General features: G+C 38.2%; 2 protein-coding genes across 5 annotated transcripts in view; one reads left to right on the forward strand and one right to left on the reverse strand.

The window, feature by feature from the left end:
- LOC127877416 (sodium/glucose cotransporter 4-like) lies at positions 1 to 22,137 on the forward strand. Of its 4 annotated transcripts, none has more exons than XM_052423271.1 (17): positions 1 to 216; positions 873 to 1,078; positions 1,781 to 1,852; positions 2,093 to 2,197; positions 2,352 to 2,411; positions 2,697 to 2,801; positions 3,709 to 3,814; positions 4,216 to 4,296; positions 4,945 to 5,159; positions 6,377 to 6,512; positions 6,623 to 6,730; positions 16,658 to 16,757; positions 17,979 to 18,198; positions 18,477 to 18,583; positions 19,019 to 19,133; positions 20,237 to 20,366; positions 21,153 to 22,137. In XM_052423271.1, exons 2-17 carry the CDS (start codon positions 1,001 to 1,003, stop codon positions 21,380 to 21,382), a joined length of 1,968 nt encoding a protein of 655 aa, XP_052279231.1. In that variant the 5' UTR covers positions 1 to 216; positions 873 to 1,000; the 3' UTR covers positions 21,383 to 22,137. The 4 variants fall into 4 exon arrangements, with proteins under 4 accessions (XP_052279231.1, XP_052279232.1, XP_052279235.1 ...); XM_052423272.1 differs by having other exon boundaries at positions 1 to 192; XM_052423275.1 differs by lacking the exon at positions 1 to 216 and adding an exon at positions 242 to 422.
- The window catches only part of LOC127877417 (major facilitator superfamily domain-containing protein 8-like), a 12,682-nt gene continuing 9,904 nt past the window's right edge, over positions 21,577 to 24,354 (reverse strand). The window contains exon 11 of the mRNA XM_052423276.1: positions 21,577 to 22,772. Within this exon, the coding sequence (XP_052279236.1) occupies positions 22,566 to 22,772 (207 nt within the window). The 3' untranslated portion in view covers positions 21,577 to 22,565. The remainder of the gene's footprint in view (positions 22,773 to 24,354) is intronic.

Below are 24,354 nucleotides of genomic sequence, written 5' to 3' on the forward strand. Positions count from 1 at the left end.
ATCCTACAAACGTTAAAAATTGTCGACATCGAACGTCTCTAAAGTGCCCATTTACGAGGTATATAAATAGGACTGAACCTGTCGCATGTTAAGATCAGTTGAATTCAATTAAATATATCGTTGATTGTGGTCGTGGGTGCGCATATTCAGAGGCTGTTGTAGGAGAGGACTCTTACGTTACATTTAGGACTGGTAAGCAGTATAACGTCTCTCAGGGTAAGTTAATTCTATATTTTCAATAACAATAACTCCAATGTTTACAACTTTAACCTTTTTCCCATAAATATCCTCACCATGAGTGTTTATGATGATATGTTTTATGTCGCGATTGCCTAACGTACACCATTCTCACCTGAGTAGGGTCACAGATATGTTTTTCATGTTTACTACTGCGGAACGCTCGTCTGCTGTTTGTTGTACAGGTATGCTGAATAAACTGTTCACTGCGTTTTCTAAATTATTAACGAGAAACTGAAAAATGTAAATAAACGTACGAGGCAGTTCACATAGACGTTTATTTTGAAAAGAAAGCGAAAAATCCTGGTGACGATGCTTATATCTACACGTGATTACAAGCTTTTAAATGAACTACATGTACATATATAGATATATTTTTTTTGGTAAGTTGTTCAGTTCAAATCTTATGCACGGGTTCACATGAACTACGTCTTCGACCATCGCCGAGTTTGATCTATGAAACGAATTCCCTAAGTTAAAGCAGCAAGTGGCAACACAACAAAACATAAGTTCATTGACCTCGTTAAAAATGACTTCACTTGATATAGGGTAGTAAATATGTTTACGTTTCTCAAGTGAATGGTTTCTCTAATAATGCGCTTGTGTGCTTACTCTGTAAAATATTGCATTGAAAGCCGACCTGGGCGAGGCACAGACGAGCCTGCATTAAGACCCAATAGGACAACTTAACGCCGGTCAGGGCTAGGTGATCAATAAAGGAACATCTGCCGAGAAAGCCACTGGGAGCCTACTAGCCGCCAGCATGGTGGAGGCGCTACGCTGGGAGGACTATCTCACCATCGCACTCTACTTCGTCGTCGTCCTCATCGTCGGCATTGTGGTACGTTACCTAGAAGTGTATGACCGTCGTTTATGTAAACACAATAATACGTTACCAAGAAGTGTATAGCCGCTGAGTACTAGACAAGCAAGTTTAGCTAGGAAACATTCACCTAACACTGACCGTTTTGCATGAATATATTAAGATGCCATTACGTGCACGAACATAGCAGGCGGTGACTTTAGGCGGTGACTTTAGGATATGATTCAAGAGTGCATCTATGCGTATAGTATTCATGATAAATATTTGCAAGCAATATGTATTTACAATAGAACAGAATAGTTCCTACATCTGATTGCTGCTTACTTTATAAAGAATGGGACTATATCTAAAAATAACATAACAGCGTATGACAAATGATATAATTGGCATGAAAACTGGACATTTCCATACTAAGCTGCACAACTCCTGCATGCTTTTATACCACTATATGCATTCTGCAGGAAGAATGTTTGTTTCACTTGTTTTTTTTTCTCAAGTGCTTAATACAAAAATGCACTTAAAATATTTAACTGTCACTTATTTAACTACGATTTTGTGTATTTTGTAAAACAAATGTATAGTAAATATACTTAATAAATTACTACTTTAATTGCATCAATGCCTACTCAGTTTACATAGCACCCAACGCTGGGCTCTGTATTTTATGCCTGGTAAATTATATAATGACAGTTTACAAAAAAAACATTAACACTTTTGCAGTCGTCATGTCGACCCAACAAAGACAGTGCGTCTGGCTACTTCCTGGCAGGAAAACACATGACCTGGATTCCGGTAAAAATTCCCGCACACAGAGAGATATTTATTTGAATAATCATGTTTAACACAGAAGACTCGGAATCTGGAGATGTTTCCGTTGTTATTTGTTTTGTAATATGCGAAGTATTATTTCAATTTTAAAGTAAAGCGTTCGGGTGTAACGTTTTCATCTTAAACTTGTGTTAACGATTGTTATAAAGTTTGTCAGAAACTCGTGATGGTGATATAGTCAGCCCATTTAGCACCTGTTTCCAGATCGGAGCGTCCATATACGCGAGCAACATCGGGGCGCCCATGTTCATTGGCCTGGCGGGCACGGCCGCTGCCATGGGTTACTCCGTCGCAATCTACGAGTGGCATGTAAGTACCATAACATGTACTTTCCGCAGTATGAACTACAGCGTACACTGCATTTTGTATTTTTGATGTGTTCGATTACAGTTGCATGATACTTTTGCCTTGTTTAGCAACGCTGAGCACGTGTAACGTGTATTCTTGTTTGCTTCTTCTTCAGTCCATCTACTTCCTCATCCTGCTGGGATGGGTGTTCGTGCCGGTCTATGTCGCATGTGGGGTAAGCTTAAGTAAATTACCTCAATCTTAATATGATAATTTAGCTGACGTGTTTTCAGCGCAAGTTCTATCGTAGATTATACAAGATGGCAGTTTACGCAACATATGATTCCTTTATCGACTATTGTCTATGAATGCATACACTTTACTGCCGGGTTCATGTCCGGTGCTTTAAATGGGTTAAATGCTTTAACATTTGATGTCGAATTTTTATTATTAAGTTGAACGTACCTTCCAGACAATTTATATACGAGTAAATACGTATTGTCCTGATGTTTGTGCGCAGGCGTACACAATGCCGGAGTACCTGAAGAAGCGGCTAGGAGGTCGCCGTATCCGCCTGTACTCTTCCATCCTGTCACTCGTGGAATACATACTTCATAACATATCGGTGAATATGCATACTATATTGGAAGAATATCTCCAATCTAAGATATCCTAGATCAATAATTGGTAGAGTATTCACTGCATAACATTTAGAGTATCTCTTACATAACATATCGGTAGTGTATAAAATCCACAATATATAGTAGTCCCTGCACAGATATCGGTAGATTTATGCTGCATGTACATTCTCGTATACATTTGTCTTTGACACACATATCAGATGCTACTCGTGCAAGGCGTAAACCTTGCACTCCTACACGGTACCGTTGTGTGTTGTTACAGCAGCACTCCTACTTGGAACCGTTGTATGTTGTTACAGCAGCACTCCTATTCGGTACCGTTGTGTGTTGTTATAGCAGCATTCATACTCGGAACCGTTGTGTGTTGTTACAGCAGCACTCCTACACGGTACTGTTGTGTGTTGTTACAGCAGCACTCCTACACGGTACCGCTGTGTGTTGTTACAACAGCACTCCTAAACGGTACCGTTGTGTGTTGTTACAGCAGCCTTCCTACACGGTACCGTTGTGTATTGTTACAGCAGCACTCCTACTCGGTACCGTTGTGTGTTGTTACAGCATCAATCCTACTCAATACCGATGTGTGTTGTTACAGAAGCACTCTTACACGGTACCGCTGTGTGTTGTTACAGCAGCACTCTTACACGGTACCGTTATGTGTTGTTACAGCAGCACTCCTACACGGTACCGTTGTTTGTTGTTACAGCCTCACTCATACACGGCACCGTTGTGTGTTGTTACAGCATCACTCCTACACGGCATCGTTGTGTGTTGTTACAGCAGCACAACTATTCGGTACCGTTGTGTGTTGTTACAGCAGCACTCCTACTCGGTACCGTTGTGTGTTGTTACAGCAGCACCACTACTCGGTACCTTTGTGTGTTGTTACAGGCTGAGGTGTACTCTGGTGCCATCTTTATGCAGCAGCTTCTCGGCTGGAACATATACTTGTGTGTCGGTATCATCCTTGCTGTCACCGCCCTCTACACTATCGCAGGTGAGTAACAATGGTTCTACGGTCCATGCGCTCCTCTCAGTATCCGGTACACATACCGTAACCGTATTTAACTCTAGATTGATCTTGATCGTTCGCGCTCTGCTGCAACTTGTTTTGTTAATAGGGCATGTGGAATGTGTTTTTAAAATCTTCGCCCAGCAAAGGTCACTCCAGAATATCAATTATTTTTTTCATTTTCTTTTACATATATGTCCCAGAGGAAAATGCTTGTCATAATCGTTTGCATACATGTTTGTAACAACTACATGAACTATAACAAAACAACAACATGCAAACTTCATTAACGCACACTTGTCATTGTCAACGTTATGGAATCTCCCTATACCGCGACTTCCGCGTTATGTACTGATGTAACGCTATTTCTTGCCTGTGTATTTAAGGCGGTCTTGCGTCGGTGATCTACACGGACACGCTGCAAGCTGTTATTCTCATCATTGGGGCTACAGTGGTCACCGTCATGTGTAAGTGTACCGCCTTCCCGGCCCATCGGCCGCTAAGTAGTAGTAATAAGGCAACGTATGGGCCATTTGAATGGCAAAATTCTCTGTTTCTACAAAGTATAATATCTTACACGTTTCCAAAATATATGAAGTTTTTTGTTTCTTAAGACTTGTTTTACTATGTCACCACGTGTCATTGGAATCTTATATAAAAGATGCGTTGTAGCTACGATTTCGAGAAATACAAAAGCAATTCACCCATCTAGAACGATGCAACGAAACTATTTTTTTAAACTGGTAGCCCAAAATATTTTTAATTACCTGATAATGCGTTAAGAATGTTTGTATATGTAACGTTTGAGTGTTCAGATTATATTAATAAGCTTTCTGTTTTGTTCTGTTAACGAAGCAGAAGGCAAGTATAGTTTCAAACTGTATTGACTGGTTATTATGTACATTCAACTTACACTGCATTTAAATATAGGTCGCGCTCTGGGAAAGGAGGAAGAGACTCCCTTTAAACGAAACAATCCATAAAAGTGGAAAGAGTCGGTGCTATTAGCCTGTTTGGACTGTACAGTCTAATGTGGGACGAAACGTTTGCGCACATGCAGTAAGCCCCCTTTTCACCAGAGCCAAACTCATATATAATTCTGTATATTTGCACAGCTCTAACGGAGGTCGGTGGTTGGAGCGGCATGGAGACGCGCTTTATGACAGCCGCCACGAACTACACGCTGGCAAACCAGACGTTCTACCAGTGCGGCATGCCGCGCCAGGACTCCTTCCACATATGGCGCAGCCCCACGACCGGCGACATCCCCTGGCCCGGAGCGGTTTTCGGGCTCACCACCCTGGGGCTGTTCACGTGGTGCCAAGATCAGGTAGGCGCGCGCTCAAGTATGATATGAACACGTCCTTAACGCATGTAAGACACTACTGGGCACAGTGATCATGGCATAACATTTTCATGATGTGTTTTTATAGTACAAGCAAATAGCTATCATTCCTATAAATGTACCATGCGTGTGCAATAACGACGATGAAGGCCTGAACAATTACTGTAAAACCATTAAATTTCGTGTGGTACGAATTTTCGTGGATTTCGTTAGTCCGCTGAACCACGAATTTAAGTACCGACGATTATTTATACATTTTTAATCCGAAATCGGTAATTTACGAATGTACCGTACTCCCAAAGCTTCCGTTTACTGCCATTGACCATTTCTGTCACTGAATCGTTAGCGGCCTGTGTCAATAATGCTTCAGTCGTAGACTGAGCCTTTGCAGGGTCGGGCAATCCTGCTATAGTAGGAGAACGTTACTTAACTGTTCCGCTTTTCAACCATGTTGAAAAAGACATTATTTGATTGAGATATGCTAGTTTATACAATATGTTGTTTTCTTGATAAGTGTTTGGGTAATACTATTTTTAAATCAAGCAGGGTATTTAAACTATACATCAAGGATTGTTCTTGTTTACGTGACGTCGTCAAATTAACAGTTTGAAGATTTATCACATACGTCAATTAGTGCCGATTAAAGTTAAAAGAGACATAACGGTTTACACACGTGTATTTTGGGGACCTTGTTACTCAATTGTTACTACTAGGGGACCGATTGCGCCGAGAATTGCAAATATTGTCAAAACCACATTGATGGCAATTAGCGAGCAGGTACCCACAAGTGCGCCACTTTATTACTCTTATCGACAATTATCGGCAACACTCTCATAATTCAGTGCACATTAACCTCAAGTCTTGCTGTCATCACAAATTAGCAGATTATGCTTCGTTATTACTGTGGTTGTTTTAATAAAAGTTTAATTATTATAAATGTCTTCCCCAAAAATTTGAAATCCACGAAATGACCTACAACGAATTAGTTGTTTTTTATTTGAAATCCACGAAATTACGTGTGAACGAATTAGTTTTTTTTAAATTAAACCACGTAATTTCATACCGACGAATTTCTATACGTTTACAGTATGATATGTAGAAAATAGTTATTTGCAGTATTTCGTCGTATGTTTTGGTCTAAATATTGCGACACACATAATGAACTATCGCTTCACAGTGAAAATCAGAACATCTTGTCTCAGGTGATAGTTCAGCGCTGTCTGTCCGCGAAGAACCTGGGTCACGCAAAGGCCGGTTCCGTTCTGGCCGCTTTTCTCAAACTGTTCGGCTTCCTGCTCTTTATAATTCCTGGAATGATCAGCAGGATTCTATACAAAGGTAATTTTGTTGTGCAATACATGAAGTAACGTGATATTTTCCAACATCGCAATAATGCACAATCGCAGGATAGTCGGCATAATTGTACAATACGTCGATCCCCTTTCCAGACGATATCGCATGTGCGAGCCCGGAAGCGTGCGACAGGTTCTGCCAGAACAAGGCTGGTTGCTCCAACCTGGCGTACCCGCTCCTGGTACTGCGGCTCCTTCCTGCAGGTAAGAAACCCTTGGGCATACTGGTTGTGGTATTACATTTGCATTATTTGTTTAATTAATAAACTTAAACAACTAGCATTTCTGGAATACTACTTTAAACATATACCATCGAGAGTTCATCGCCTGATAAGTAAATTATTACCCCTTCACAGAATAAATGCTGTTTTCTGAATAGTATCCGCGGGATGAAGTTGATTTTGCAATCTGGTGTCTAATCAAAACTTGCTAAAAGTCTTTGCTCTGATATTATATCAAGCAGTATCGAAATTGTTCAAGTCCGTTATTAAACGCTGCTGCCAAGTGATGGGTAAGTTTTCCTTGTATGCACATAGTTAAACCTTTTTAAGACTACCTGCTAAGTTTGGTTTAGATCCTTATGATATTGGGTGAGCGAATTTTGCTTTTGGCCGTATTGTCCATTTAATACAGTTGTCCAAAGCCTGATATTTATACTCTTTTACTGGTATTTGCAGTCGGATGCTATCTTTTATTTACAAGTAGGTATTCACAGCATCATGTTTTACTGTTTTACTGCAGGTGCCAACGGTCCGATATTGTAAACTATGTTACTGCAGATATTCTCGTTCTTTTGATGTACATTTTTTACTACTGTTTGTTGTGGCTCACTCTGGTGTATTGCATCAGTCCGGAATTTGATGTTATATTCTTTGATGTACTGCATGTGTCCGGTATTTGATTTTGCAAACTCTGTTTTAATGCAGTTCTCCGGTCATTTCTGTTGCTCACTCTGGTGTAATGCTTGAGTCCGGTTTTGATTTTGCACACTCTGTTTTACTGGGGGTATGGACAAAAGCCCTCTCAGACATTAGCCCCTAGGACAAAAGTCCCTAGGACAATAGCCCCTTCAAAAAAAGTGCACTCACGGACATTAGCCCCCAGGTGTTTTAAAAAGTTGTTTTTTTTATTTCATTTGTTTTATTTCATAAGTAATTACTTATTAATTTGTTATGTTAACGCGTAAATTTTAGTGTTTTCACAATTTCTTTACTTCTATACTATTACTATTGGTGGTTTATTAATTAACTATGAAGTATTTTTTAATATTTATTGTTTCATAATAACAAGGTGACAAGATTGCAAACAGGTACGTGTACGAGTCAACAAAAGGGCAACACTTATGACACAACGAACATTATAATAGTCACATTATCTACTTTTCTGTAAGAGTACACGCACACAACACACGAAGCACTTAATTACTGCTTCTATCGGACGCAGTTTCCAACAGCTTGGAAGAACTCTGCAAGGGTCTTTCTGCCTCCTGAGTTATCCTGGCACAAGTTGTGAAGGCGCTCCTGGATGTTCTTTGTGGCTCGCTTCACTCGTTTTCTCTGTGGTTGGCCTTGGGAATCCTGGTACAGTGCAGTTTCAACCATGGCATGGTCCTTTCTGAAGTGGTCTATCACTGTCCTGATCGACGGGTGATGGTATTATTAGTTATGCGCATGCGTGAACATGGCGGAATAAAAAATTATCAGAGTCAAAATACATCGAAACAAATTGAAAGTTCGTGGAATTAAACGTGTGATCGTGAATAAAATGTGTTGTTAGTGAACAATTGGATGATAATTTATGACTAGGAAACGCAAACCTTCCAAAGATTCGCCGGATAACGGTCAATCAAGTTCAAAACCAAACACAAACAAGCGGAACAAAGGAAAAAAAATGGCGCAAAATGCCCATGCATCGCCAGTGACGAATCTTAGCGGTCAATCACAGGCGAGCCAGTCAAGTCAGTTCTATGGCAGCCCACAACTTACGCAGATGTCATATTCATACATGATGAATACGCCCAATTTTTATGGACAGGGGTTTATACCGCCGAGAACGCCATCACCGCTACCAAGCTCAGACATTTTGTCATCAATCTTGGAAAGGTTGAATTTTGTTGACAAAAAATTATCACAGTTGGACCAAATACAACAAACAGTGTCGGGCATAGTCTCGAGAATTGACAAATTTGAGCAAAGAATGAATAATTTTGAGACCCGAATAAAGGATTTAGAAAAGTCATGTGATTTCAGCGTGAATATGATCGAAAATTTAACCAAAAAACAGAGTGAACTTGATTCAACGACTAAATCCACGTGCAATTCGCAAAACCGTGAGGACTCAGCGATCCTACAAGAACAAAAACTTCAGGCGGAAATAACGGACCTCAAGTGAACGCGGTGGTGTAGTGGATGAGGTGTCCGCCTAGCGATCGGGAGTTCGTGGGTTCGCTCCCCACTCGGGGAGCATTCTCATTATCTCCTCCATAGACACCTAGTACTGGTTCTTCCCAGGAAACGGACTCGATAATGTCCCTCTGCCTATAATGCTCTAAAGGGCGCTTGGCAGTATATATAGATAGATAGAAGTGCCGGAGTATGCGCGAAAATTTGTTGTTTTTCCAGATACCTGAGGAAAAAGACGAACAATGCGACAAAAAAATCCTGGAATTCATTGAAAAAAGGCTGCACGTGCAAAACGCCCAATCTGAAATAAAGTTGCACAGGGCACATCGTATAGGACGATATCAACCGAATAAAGTGCGTCCTATTGTTGCAAAATTCGCATGCTACCCGGATAAGGAGAGGGTCCGCAAGGAGTCGAAACAACTTAAAGGTACCCCATTCGGAATATCCGAGCAGTATCCACGGGAAGTAATGGGTGTCCGACGAAGGCTCATACCCATCATGAAAAACGCGAGATCCGAGGGAAAGGAGGCATATCTCAAAATTGACAAGCTGTATATAAACAAAAAACTGTATAAGGAATAGGGCGTTTGTGAGAATGTCATAAAATTTGTCACATGGAATGTGGAAGGACTAACAGCGCTTAAATGCTCTGATAGTAAGTTTTTATCTTTTCTAAATTGTCACGATATCATTTGTCTTACTGAAACTTGGACACATAAAGACTCTACCATAGATCTTAAAGGATATAGCAAACCTATTAACTCATACAGACGTTTACAACACCGAAGAGCGAAACGCTCGAGTGGTGGTATTGTAATTTATATTAAAGACTCTATTCGTAAAGGTGTCACATTAGTTAACGAGAGCGCCGATGGCGCTGAAAGCATAGTTGCAAGATACATGGAAGTGGCTGCTGAAGTAAATGTTTAGGTCAAAATATACTAAATAGTTTTCTTAAATGTTTCGATGTAAAAGCGACAACTTTGAGCGAAAATAAATACAACATTTTGCACATAGAGACCACCATAACCATACCTTTTCTTGACGGGCATTCTTAGCTGAATCGATTTAAGCAATAAAAAAGATATGTCATGTTCAAACCAAAAAAGAATTCGACTCAAATCAAAATCGACTGTTTTTGCGCCTTTTTTTCGGCCGTTTTCTAGTGACTTGTAACCTTTTGCAGTGCCATTTTTTACTTTAATCTCCAACTTTATCCTATTTCAGGGATTTAGTAGTGAACACCTATGCTTACCAATATCAATATCTCCAAACGATAAAACCAGAACAACAGTCTAAAGTGTATAACATGCCTTCGAGGAAAATTTGATGATTTGTTTAGAGAGTACAGCATTTAGTATTGACTCGATTATTTAGTATATTGTAACCTTAACGATTGCTGACATCACGAGTCGCCCCTCTTGTTACCAAAATGTTCTATTTTTAGAAACGGGCATTCCAAATAGTGACGAATGTGAATGGTTACAAAATGACATAACTATAAAAATAAATAAGTAGAATTACATTATTTCACGCATGCAACCATCCGTTTTCTCTTCCGACTTGATACCTTTACAGTTTTCCATTTAATATTTTACAGACACAACACTCGTCCAGAATTCGCGCGAATCCATTAAATCCGATGCAACACTTAAACCGTTAGCTCTACTCCTAACGTTAATTTCTGGCTCAAAGTAAATCATTTTAACTTCAATTAACATATCTCTATTACTTTCAAACTCTACTTCATCAAATCCATAGAAAGGTCTCGGTAGATTACGTCTTATTATTTCGACTACGTACTCTGCCATTTTGTACACATTTTCAAAGAATAAAAGTGCTTTATGCCCCACTTCCTGCTGAGAATATGTTTTAATTTCTATTTATAATTAACCGATGAAATGTTACATATCCTTAAACCAGGGCCTTATGAATTCAGTTATGTAAACATTTGACCTCTCACAGAACAGTAAACAAATGAAATAGAAATTAGGTGTGAGGTCACTATCAACAAGAACAGAATTGTTTTACGAACGAAATTTGTTTTAGTTTCTTAGAAGGTTTTTTCACGTAAAACGGTCTTAGAAAAATTCACTAACAACGGTGTCAGCAATATTCTTGGAAGAAAACGTTAGAAAAACGTTTCAAAAAAAAAAGTTAGAATTACCATATACTAAATTAAATAGATATTTCGTCTGATTTTTGATCAGGTAAGGCTTTATAATGGTCAACCGATCGATGTGGGTTTTCGAAATGTCGTATATACCTTAAGCATAGGTGCGTTGCACCTATGCTAAAAACGATATTGATTGTATTGTTTGGCTTAAACTAGATAAGTTATTTTTTAATATAGAATCTGATGTTTATATATGTGTTGTATATATTGCACCTGAAAATTCCCCTGCTCATTCTTTGTATTCTTATGATATTTTTAAATGTATTAAATTTGATATAAATTTTTATCAATCCAAAGGAAAAGTATTTCTCACCGGAGACACAAACTGGCGAACGGGAAATAAAGCTGATTATATCGAAAATGATAGATATATGAGCAATATTGATTTTGTTTCTTACCCAGATATTGAGACTCTATTACCACGATCAAATAGTTACCGGGTTACGAATTGATTCGGAGACTACCTATTAGATATGTGCAAAGCTACGAATTTACGTATCGTGAATGGGCGGTTACATAACGACCACAACATAGGTAAGATAACGTGCTATACACACAACGGTGAAAGCCTAGTGGATTATGTATTAACTGCGCGTTCCAATTTCAATCATATTGTAAATTTTACCGTTAACGATTTTACGGAATTCTCTAATCATGCGCATCTCACGTGTGATCTCCGCACGAATTTCGCGGTTTCAGCAAGTAATACTAACCCTATTGTTTATTTTAAATGGAAACCTGAGAACAAATGTGACTTTGTACGAGATGTTACGTGCGATGTCCAAAATCTAGAACACACGCTTTTATCGCAAATCGATTCAAACTCTGATCCTGATATTCTAGTTCGCGAATTTTCGACCTATTTAAATTCGAAAGGAGAAAAATATTGTAAGCACATTGTTAAACCTGAAAATAAAGGATTTATAGAATCTGGAAAAAATAAGCAAAAATGGTTTAACGAAGAGTGTAAAAAACAAACAATATCGATGTACACGAGCTTTATACGAGTACAATCTAAATAAAAATGAACACACGCGAGCGAATGATTGCATCGAAAGGATTACAAGTATACGTGTAGAAAAACGAAATTAAAGTACAACAATGATCTTAGCAAACAAATGAATAGTATGAGACAGAAATCACCCCGCGAATTTTGGAAATTATTTAAACGTAAGACTGCATCACAAAGCTCAGATACGATATCGTTAAGCGAATTTCACAATTATTTCAGTAACTTAGCTGACGAAGGTAACGTAAATATAAATTCGTTTAATGCCGATACATTTTTACATGACTTTGATAATAGGCTAAACACAGAACCTTCGTAACCCGAACTCGATAATCCAATATCGACAGAAGAAATTATAAAGGCAACAAAACAGTTGAAAAACAATAAAGCACATGCGGGTGGCAATATTATATATGAATATTTTACCGAAACAATACATGTCATCGTCAGACCGTTAGAAATATTGTTTAACTACATACTTGATAAAAAGCGTTTTTCTCGCAGCTGGGCATCCGGGAATCATATTACCAATACATAAACGGGGTGACATATCAGACCCAAATAACTATCGCGGAATTACCTTAATAAGTTGTTTTGCAAAATTGTTTACAAGCATATTAAATGAACGCCTTAAAAAACGGGCAGAAACAAATGACATTCTGACGGATGCACAATTCGGCTTTAAACCAAATTGTAGCACGGTCGATGCAATATTTATTCTTAATGCACTTATAGAAAAACAGTTTCAAAATAAAGATAAACTATTCTGCTGTTATATTGATTACCGGAAGGCATATGACGTCATCAATCGCGGTCAATTATGGAGTAAAATGATAAATGTGGGCATCGACGGTAAACTTTTAACACTTATTCGATCAATGTACAATGAAGTTAAATTACAGGTCAATCACGTGGGTAACTTATCAGACATATTCAATAGTAACGTCGGCCTTTTTCAGGGGGAGATAACGTCGCCCATATTGTTTTCTCTATTTATTAACGATATCGAATTTTACTTGCAAAATGGAATAAACGCCGGAATTACACTAGATCAAATATCGATTTATTTATTATTATTCGCTGACGACGCGGCTCTATTTTCTGAAACCCCGGAGGGTCTTCAAGAATCATTAAACAATTTAGAAACCTACTGCGATAAGTGGAATTTAACGGTTAACATTGAAAAAACTAAGGTGATGGTATTCCGGAAAGGAGGTACAATCAGTAGAACATTGAAATGGACATACAAAGGTCAAGAACTAGAAATTGTGAATAATTTTAATTATCTGGGAATTGTCATGTCAAGCGGTGGATCTTTTGTACCCGCAACAAATACATTGTATGGCAAATCTTTAAAAGCGATGCATTCTTTGTTCAACTTAACAAAAGATATGGACGTACCTATAAATGTCATGTTAAATCTTTTTAACGCATATGTATCATCAATTCTAAACTATAATTGTGAGGTTTGGGGATTTATCAAAGCGGAAAACATTGAGCGCGTCCATCGTAAATTTTGTAAAAGAATATTAAATGTAAAGATGTCAACAAACTCATTATCGCTATATGCCGAAGTTGGTCAATTCCCCTTGTATTTAGACAGATATGTTAGAATCGTTCAATACTTTTTGAAATTATATACTGTAAAGCAGGGTAATTGTATTCTGAAACAAATTAATATATCACAGAGATTAGACATTGAACGCAAACATAACACAAACAATTGGTCATCAAAAGTACGGGACATTCTTAACCAAACCGGTTTTAACGATGTTTGGTTATTCCCCGAATCTGTGAACTCTAATCAATTTATTCCGTTACTTAAAAACAGATTACGAGACCAGTATATCACTAACTGGAACGTAAGTGTCACATCATCTAGTTCAATGATTTTATATAAGGAATTAAAACCAGTATTCGAAAGATCGGCTTCTTTTGATATTGTTGAAAATAAAAAACATAGGAACATTATAGCTAAATTACGATTGTCATCTCACAAATTATTTATTGAAACGGGTAGACACCAGAACATTGTTAGAGATCAACGTAAATGTGTTTTATGCAACCTTAACGATATTGAGGATGAATATCACTTTGTTCTTACATGTCCTTACTATGCCGATGTTAGGAAAACATTAATTCATTAAAGTATTTCAGATGTCGCCCAAATATGTTTAAGTTTATCGAATTGCTTAATAGTTCAAAGAAAAATGTGTTAAGAAAATTAGCCATGTTTTGTTTAAAAGGCTTTGAAATGCGAGAAAATGTCTTATATATGTGAACATGTTTCATTGTAGTTTATTTTATTTACTTGTTTGTATTTGTAATTCATATATGCACTTTGACTATACTGTGTTTACTTGTTTGTCAATGGTCAATGGCGTTTTGCCGATTTTTCCAACAAAAAACTTGAAACTTGCTATATATTATATATCTTTCATAAAGCCACTAAGCGTATAATAATTTAATACGTGTTGCAAGAATTAAACAACGTTTTTACAGTATGTGGTCACCCAGCATTAACCTCTTCCATGTGACATTCTCACTTAAACATGTTGTATTTCATTCTTTTTTTAATCGATCTTCCTTCGAATGATGTATATTTTGTATTTAATTATAACGCATGCTGTTATTGTATATGTATGTCAACGACGATAAGCTGTATATGCTTAAGTCAAATAAACTATTCTGTTTTGTTCTGTTCTGATATCCGATGAGTTTCTGGAAGCTGTGGTTCCAAGCCTCACAGAGGTTGAACTGGTATTATGATGTTTAATAATCGCCCCCAAAAAACTCTTTGATGCCTTTTCTTTAAATAGATTAACTATAATTACATGTGCTTACACATACAGCCATTAATAAAGGTGTGAATGCATAATGGTGTTAAATTGCATAATCATTTTTTCAACAAACACCAATAATTAATTAATTAATTAATAAGTAAACTGTCATACCAATTAACCTATCAAAATCTACTTTAATTATTTGAAGTCAAACATATAGTACATTATTGTTGTTTATCCAGTTGTTAAAAAAACTAATAATTTTTTCTTAAGTTTATATATATATATATATATATAATGTCATCTTGATATGTATATCATTTTCTACCTTTTAATTGCATTTACTTTTTAAAAAGATGAAATTTAATACATAAAATGAATTAAAACAAGGTAGAGGCTAACGTCCTAAGGGGCTTTTGTTCGAAGGGGCAAATGTCCTAAGGGGCTAATATCCTAAGGGGCTTTTGTCCTAGGGGCTTTTGTCCTAGGGGCTAATGTACGTGAGGGCTTTTGTCATACACTCGTTTTACTGTGGTCTGATGATATCTACGGTATGGCAATGCCGGGGTCCGTGTATTGATGTTGTTTATTCTGTTGTACTGCATGCATCAGGGTTTTGATACTGTATACTCTTTTGCACTGATGTTGTTCCTGTTTGGATGTTGTTTACTCTATTTTACTGCAGTTATCCGTTTTTTACTGTATACTGTGCTTATTAAAGATTCTGATGTTTAATCCTCTGTCTTGATCGAGTGTTTCCAGGATTTACTGTTGTATGCTCTGCATTTGTTCGTTGTCCGATGCTGTATAATGTGTTGTAGTGCATCTTTTCGCAGTCTGATGCTGTATACTGTGATGTATTGCATATGTCCGCGGTCTGATCCTGTATACTGTGTTGTACTGCATGTGTCCCCGGTGTGATCCTGTATACTGTGTTGAACTGCATGCGTCCACGGTCTGATGCTGTATACTGTGTTGTACTGCATGTATCCGCACTCTGATGCTGTATACTGTGTTGTACTGCAGTTGTATGCAGTATGACATTATAGACTGTGTTGTACTGCAGGTGTCCGCGGTCTGATGCTGTATACTGTGTAACACTGCAGGTGTCCGCGGTCTGATGCTGTATACTGTGTTACACTGCAGGTGTCCGCGGTCTGATTATGTGTTGTACTGCAGGTGTCCGCAGTCTGATGCTGTATACTGTGTTGCATTGCAGGTGTCCGCGGTCTGATGCTGTATACTGTGTTGTACTGCAGGTGTCCGCGGTCTTATGCTGTATACTGTGTTGCACTGCAGGTGTCCGCGGTCTGATGTTGTATACTGTGTTGTACTGCAGGTGTCCGCAGTCTGATGCTGTATACTGTGTTGCACTGCAGGTGTCCACGGTCTGATGCTATATACTGTGTTGTACTGCCGCGGTCTCATGTTGTATACTGTGTTGTACTGCAGGTGTCCGCAGTCTGATGCTGTATACTGTGTTGTACTGCATGTGTCCACAGTCTGGTGCTGTATACTGTGTTGCACTGCAGGTGTCCGCAGTCTGATGCTGTATACTGTGTTGTACTGCCGCAGTCTCATGCTGTATATTGTGTTGTACTGCAGGTGTCCGCGCTCTCATGCTGTATACCGTGTTGTACTGCCACGGTCACATGCTGCATACTGTGTTGTGCTGCAGGTGTCCGCAGTCTCATGCTGTATAATGTGTTGTACTGCAGGTGTCCGCAGTCTGACGTTGTATACTGTGTTGTACTGTAGGTGTCCGCGGTCTGATGCTTGCTGCGTTGCTTGCGGCCCTCATGAGTTCTCTGACTTCAATCTTCAACAGCGCTAGCTCCATCGTCACCCTTGACATCTGGTTCTGTTTTTTTATTACTTTTATAACTCCTCCTTTGGGGAGTGTATACATCACTATTTAACTATAGTTGTTACTTATAAAATTATTTATTACTTAAATGTCAGTTTAATTGTGTAATTACACACTTTTTGAAGGGGTACAACGATATACCGATGTACCGATGTATATTTTGAAACAATATATCGTATCGCGGTACTGTTTGCCGTATTGCAATATTAAGCAAAACGTTTGCACAAAACTCTCAAGTCTTTTATTTGACCCTTACTTTTGGATAAAATGGTTATAATTTTACTTGACTCGATGTACATGCCCCGAAATTGAACAAGCATGCGACATGTTGACACAATTTGGGACAGAGGGTAAAATAACGGTCATGGCCTATTGAAGTGTATGTATGGTGTGTAAAGCGAGAAAGTGAAAGAATTAACCTAAGAATTGACTTTAAATGCATTTTGATATAGAGTGACACATTGTGTAATTCTAGACGTACTTTAAATTATACATAAAATTGTAGTATTTTTATTTGAATAGATCTTATTTATTGTCAAAATTCATTGAAACGATGTGAATTGATATTTTACGCGATAAGTATTCTGTTCGATCTAATACCTACTTTTAAGGTAACGGATATTCTCGCAATATATGGGGCTGTGATGGTTACATTTACAATTTCAAATGTCATACGCATAACACTAACAATTACTGTTTATATTTGCATATTTATAACTTCAGGTTAGCTATTTAACATTTAGTAACTTCAATAATCGGCTTACACTACAGCAATGTGTGCATTGTTGCATAAATAACTCTTTTCTTGTTTGTTCATTTAAGATAGCAAACAAGTAATGCATTTTCACGATGTGAACCATTCATTTAGTGTTTTAGTTTGCGTGTGTTTTATTATGTTTAAAAAAATGGTTGCATTGTATTTATCATCTTTTGTAATATGGGTTTACTGTTTCGCAATACACTGCATTACAGTTTGTGTCGTATTTTTGAATCCATTAATTTAATATCGTCAATGACCATTTTCAGGCTTTTGAATTTGTAAAAGCCACAAAATGGTGCTTTATTCGTTGGTAAACACAATGCCAATGTACAACTTAATTATATAAAGGTCAGTCATTTTATATATGTTTTATACAGTTTTATATGAAAAAGAGCTTTCAATGCAATATTTTTTTTTTATCAAACTATGACCGATCGTCTACCTGTTGCCAGGACTCAGATCCGGCGGAAGGCGTCCGAGCGGGAGCTGATGGTGGTGGGACGATTGACCATCCTTGTTCTGATCGGCGTCTCCATCCTGTGGCTGCCCATCCTGCAGCAGTCGCAGGGCGGCATCCTTTGGTTCTACCTGCAGGCAGTCAAGTCCTATCTGGTCGTGCCCTGGTGCATGCTCTTCCTGCTGGCATTCTTCTGGCGGCGTCTCACAGAGCAGGTCAGCCGCTTACCACAAATCGAAACTTGTCTTAGAGCGCGAATGTTTTTTAATTAAATAAATGAGGCTCACATCACATTCACATGTTTTTGATAAAAAATGTTTTCCGTCAGAAATAAATTATATGCGAATTTCACATTTATATGAGTTTACATCATAATTAAGGACACACTTTGATTCAAATACAGATTGAAAGCAAAGATATTTATTGACTAGTACATCACAAATTGAAGTGTATACGTAAAATGTAATCTCTGTGTGACTACGTTGCCATCCAGGGTGCGTTCTGGGGCCTGATGGTAGGTCTGGTGGTGGGTCTTATCCGTATGGGTCTCGACTTCTCCCAGCGGGCTCCGTACTGCGGCAGCGGAGAGATAGACAAGAGGTAAGCGTTACTGTGGCTATCGTTGTGTGGCTCATGAGGAGACTAGCTCTAATGGTGCGATAATGCAGCTTGGACATGCTATAATTTTACTGAAGGATTCTTACATTAAAATATCATTTAATAAGATCGTCTGATGTAGAATTCTGATACACTTGATGCTTTTAGCATGGGTTTTCGTAGAAAACATGTGATAAAACATACTGTTCTATATTTAAATATATAATTGCCAATGACTTGCACTATGGACCCGTGTGTTATGTTGAAGGTTTGCGATCGCTTGCACCAGTTGCCCGAGTGTTTTGTTGAAGGCTTGCGATCGCTTGTACTAGTGGCACGTGTGTTTTGTTGAAGGTTTGCGATCGCTTGTACTAATCGCCCATGTATTGTTGAAGGTTTGCAACCGAATGTACTACTGGCTCTTGTGTTTTGTTGAAGGTTTGCGATCGTGGCCAAAGTTGACTTCTTGCACTTCGCCATCATTCTGGCCGGCATTTCCACCATCGCCATGGTCGCCATCAGCATGTTCACCACCCCTAGACCGGAAAACAAGGTGCGGACATTTACAGGATACAGTGGATATGTTCGCTTTATACACATAGGTTATACACACGAGTCTCGCTGTGGGAAAGCGGAGCTTAATACATGTGCGTAAAGTTTCGTCCTCGATTAGCACTTGCAGTGCGCACAGGCTAATTAGCTACGACACTTTCCGTCCAAACTGGATTTTCGGTAAGAGGGGACTTCCTTTACATGAAAAATACCATTACACGGAAAGTGTCGTCCCTGATTGTAAAATTGCATGATGAATGATACAGTTACAATCAACGTAAATTTCCACATTTGACATTTGACCTGTAAGTTACCCTTACAGAGCTGACATTTGACCTCTAAATGTGATTTAGACATCAGAGCTGGGGAGACCCTTGTCATCCACAATACCCCGCCCAACATGGTGATCATTCTTTGGTCGAAATGTCATAATTAATGATTAAGTAACAGTCCGGACATGAGGTTTTATGTCCAAAGTTTATATTGATCTTTCAGTGTGACGTGAAGCTTTGTGGGAGCTTCTTCTGTTCATCATGTATAAGTTATTTTAAATAGCATAAACAGGGACCTATACAAAATTGTTTGTATAGGTCCCTGGCATAAATGATGAAGTTACAGTCGGGACAGACTGTTTTATTGCCTAACAGGACTTTTGATCTATAATTTGTAACTTTGACGTTTGAGCTAGGGAGGTGGGTTTTAAATGCGATGCGTCATCTTATGGCGGTCAACATTTGTGGAAAGTTATTTTAAAATTGTACAATTAATGACAAAATTACAGCCCGTACATTATCGGAATCACGCACGCATTGGGAATGCTATATCGAGCTTTCCGAAAGCGGGCTTGGAAAAAAAAACTTTCCGATGATCTCTGTTTCAAATGTAATTGGTCTTCCTAATACATATTTGATTATATTGTGTGGGAATATAAAACACTTTTGGAATATAATTATGCGGATAATCAAATATATCTAGTAAATTGTTCCATATTTGAGAAAGACAATGTTTAATACACATAACATGAGAGATGCATTTCCTGCTGGTATCAGGCATTGATAACGATTTAAACTGAAGCGTTAGTTACGACTCTCCTATTTCTCGCAGTTATATCGTGTCACGTGGTGGACACGACACGCAGTACCGGAACCGGAACTCACTGACGACGAGGACGAAGCTCACACCACACAAACAGAGCCTGCTAAAAATGGCATGCAGATCGAAGAACCCAATCAAAGTAATCATATTTAATATATATGTATGTTAACTTTTTTATTGATTACGAATGTAAGTGCACTATGCCGCCAATTTATATATTTATACACAAGGGACATAAGCATGTGGTTTGAATCGATATTTTTATATTTTTGTGTTTATTTTTCGTAAAACATTTTTGTATCTGCATTATCGCTTTAACAAAATCGAGACAACGATGTATTATTATGCCATTTTTGTTATTGAATCCGTACCACGACTGCTCCGGAAGAATCTTTCATGAACAATCGATAGATGCACATAGTGTAGAAACTAAACCTATTGCAGATCCGAGAAAACGCGGTTAAATAATAATTCCCACGATTAAATCAGGCTTAAAATATTTCTTTTGTGGCTTTCGTCTCGATCGAAACGATGTTTACAACCAATGTCTCACAAAGTGATTAAATTGCATTTGCGCCCTCGCTTATTCGCGGCCTCTAAGTTATAAAGTATTATATTAGTTAAATGAAAAAAACCCTGACATTATATAATTGGTTTATAAATACATGTATTAAACAGCGTAGTGTTCAATAGAATGATGTATTTGTACTCGGAAGCAACTTTAATTCTGCCATTTGACTCGCCTCTTAGCTCGTGCAATAAATGCTATCTGTATGCGTCCACAATATACTCGTCCAAATATATCATCGTATCGTACACAGCGCTGTTAAACTACCAAATATTATTAAAGAAAAATAAATGTTAAAATATATAGTATTTCCTTTTTATGACTATATTATATTAACATCCTATTCTTCCGCTCCAGGCATTGCGGCTCCCCCAAGATACTCGTGGGCAAATTTTAAACGTTTCCTAAGCAACTGGCTGTGCGGCCTTTCCGACGCGCCGGCCAAGTACATCTCGCCCGAGGAGAAGGCAGAGATCCGGCGGAAGATGACATCTCTGGAGCACAACTCAAAGTGGGGCAAGGTTCTCAACGTGTCCGCCATAGCGCTGGCCACTCTCACCGCCTTCCTGCTGGGATACTTCGGGTGACAACTTGCAGAGCTGTCTCATCGCACAAAACGAGACAATTAATAGTAACGCATACTTTTTAAACATAAGCGTACAAGTAAAAAAGCTTGCCGTATGTTTAATTTCGAGTGGGTTATAATATCGCTGTTTCCTTTAAGGATTTTACACGTATTTTGCGTAAACATAAGCCCAAATTAACGAAAGGAACGTTAATATATTTCTTGACTTAAGGTTTTATTAGCATGCATATATTTACAGAGTTGTTTAGAAACAATTATAGTGTCTTTCCTTTTTTGATAAACAAGTAGGATTCTTTCCGAAACCTTCTATTTAATTGCGAATATACAAAGAGAACTCTTAAAATAATGCATCAATGGCTAAACAATACACCCATGAATTGAAGTATCTGCATGTACGTATCCGCGCCCTTAAATTGGCATCAGGTACGCGCTGTTACTATTTTAAAATTGAACCACGTGTTTATAAGGAGCGAGGTCACCAATTAATCCATTCTTTAGAATATAACTTAACTTTTGTGGCAAACCTCCAGTTAGCCCTTTTAAGAAAAATACGCAATTTATGACACAAGGACAGTATATTCAATTGCGTCAAACAATATAATATCAATAGTATTATTTTTTTAATTATATATTTTTTAAATTATAAACTTATTTATGTACAATTAATAAGTATTGATGATACGGCTGATATTTTTCTATTGTGCCTATGTAAATTCATGTAAACCGATATGTTATAATAAATTGATTATTAATGCATCCATACCACTCCCAGAGGGTGGCTTTAATTGTGGAAAAAGAGTTGACAATAAAACAAGAAACGCGTCGACAGAAACAATTTTAAATTATACATGTTCTGAACTATAAATAAGTGCACGTAGAAAATAATTGCACAACCCCTAAGTCATGGTATCAAATGGTTCCGTAACAAAACATAATTTTTGTTGTGCCCTTCAAAGAGCTTGTCAGATTTTAAACTAACCAAAGCTCAAAAACAAAGAACTGTCCTCTTGAACTGAGCTTCAATGTAGCCTAGCCAGGTCACGAACACAATATGCCGCATGCATGGTGAATACTTGAACACACACACTAATGTGTGAGTTAAGCTCCAGCTCCATCAGCACAAACGGGTCCATATTTATCTCTCTAATGTCCTACATAGACGCGCATATCTGTCACGTGGCTACCTACACGCGCACGATTGTGGGTGCCCTCTGGTACGGCACGAGTCTCCTATAAACGGCGAGCAGACCGCCCAAAGTCACTACAATGATGCCGAGAATAGCGACGAACGTCACGCGTGGGCCGTGTGCGTCGTACACCTGACTAACGAACACAGGGCCTAATGTCCGGGCCAGACTTCCGGCAGCGGTCAACCAACCCATCCACGTGCCCTGAAGAAATAATTGGAGAACTGAGTTTTCTGTAAAATGGGTACATCTTTATGAATAAAAACTGCAATACGACATATACATTTTTAGTTCGTTGTTCGCATATTTGTAGGGCTATGGTATTCCGCATCCTAAATATAAATGTTTGAACAATTTACCGAATAATTAGAAACTCTCGGACATTCTAAGTTGTAAACCAGCACAATTGTTTTCTCACTTTGTTCTGAGCCATTAATGTTCAACTTTTACTCTTATGAACATAAATAATGATGTTTTTTTCGGAAAAAACAACACTAAACAGTCCGATAAGTCATTTAATGAAAAATCTCAATTCAACACCGTAAGGAAAATCTATCTATCTATGTTTACTGCCATGCGCCCTTAAGAGCATTATAGGAAGATATGGACATTATCGAGTTCGTTTCTTGGGAATAACCAGTACTTGGTGGATATGGAGGAGATAATGAGAACGCTCCCCGAGTAGGAAGCGAACCCACGAACTCCCGATCGCTAGGCGGACACCTCATTCACTACACCACCGCGACCTATACAATGTTTGAAAATATATGTAATCTATGACATATCTGTGATTAAAAAATCGAAATAATATTGGTGTCAAATAAAAAATATTAATTTTCATCTACGTATGATAGGGTCCCAAGTTTGCAAAAAATGAATATGACATACCATACTTTTTTAGAATGTAATACGTCACATAAACTTAAGATATAGGTCTTGTCTTATTTTGTTAAACAATTCGTAACACGTACGAATAACCTGTATATCATTTAAATTTATTTGTACACGACAGCAAGGGCAGTTCATATTCAACTAATAGCGGAACAAATAATCTGTTTACATTTTACCTACATACATCAGGAAGAAATTCCTCACATTGAACTTGAAATTCAGGAGAAAAGGCGACATCGAAAAATGAAGTGAATTGATAATAATTTCTCGTGTTGGTTTTTAAATGTCGTTTATTGTATGTATTATTACATTAAAATTAACTAGAACTTTGTCACAGACGTCACGAACACCCCCACATGTCGCATTGACACAGAATATTTTGCATGTTGTCTTCACAAAAAACAGCGGACATCATGCTCAATGTTTAACACGCACTAAGTGACCCTGTGACCTAGTTTTTGACCCGGCATGGCCCATGTTCGAACTTGATCTACACATCATCTAGATACAACTACTGACCAAGTGTGGTGAAGATCGGATGAAAACTACTTGAATTAGAGAGCGGACTCCATACTGAATGTGTAAAACATATTAAGTGAACCCGTGACCTAGTTTTTGATCTGGCATGGCCCATGTTCGAACTTGGCCTTAAGGTCATCTAGATTAAACTTCTAACCCAGTTTGGTGAAGATCGGATGAAAACTACTTGAATTAGAGAGCGGACACCATGCTGCATGTTAAAAAACGAACTAAGTGACCCCGTGATCTAGTTTTTGGCCCGGCATGGCCCATGTTCAAACTTGACGAAGAGATCATCTAGATAAAACTTCTGACCAAGTTTGGTGAAGATATTGGATGAAAGCTACTTGAATTAGAGAGCGGACGACAGGCTGAA

Source organism: Dreissena polymorpha, chromosome 4 (assembly GCF_020536995.1).
Source record: "Dreissena polymorpha isolate Duluth1 chromosome 4, UMN_Dpol_1.0, whole genome shotgun sequence".
NCBI classification, from domain to species: Eukaryota; Metazoa; Mollusca; class Bivalvia; order Myida; family Dreissenidae; genus Dreissena; species Dreissena polymorpha.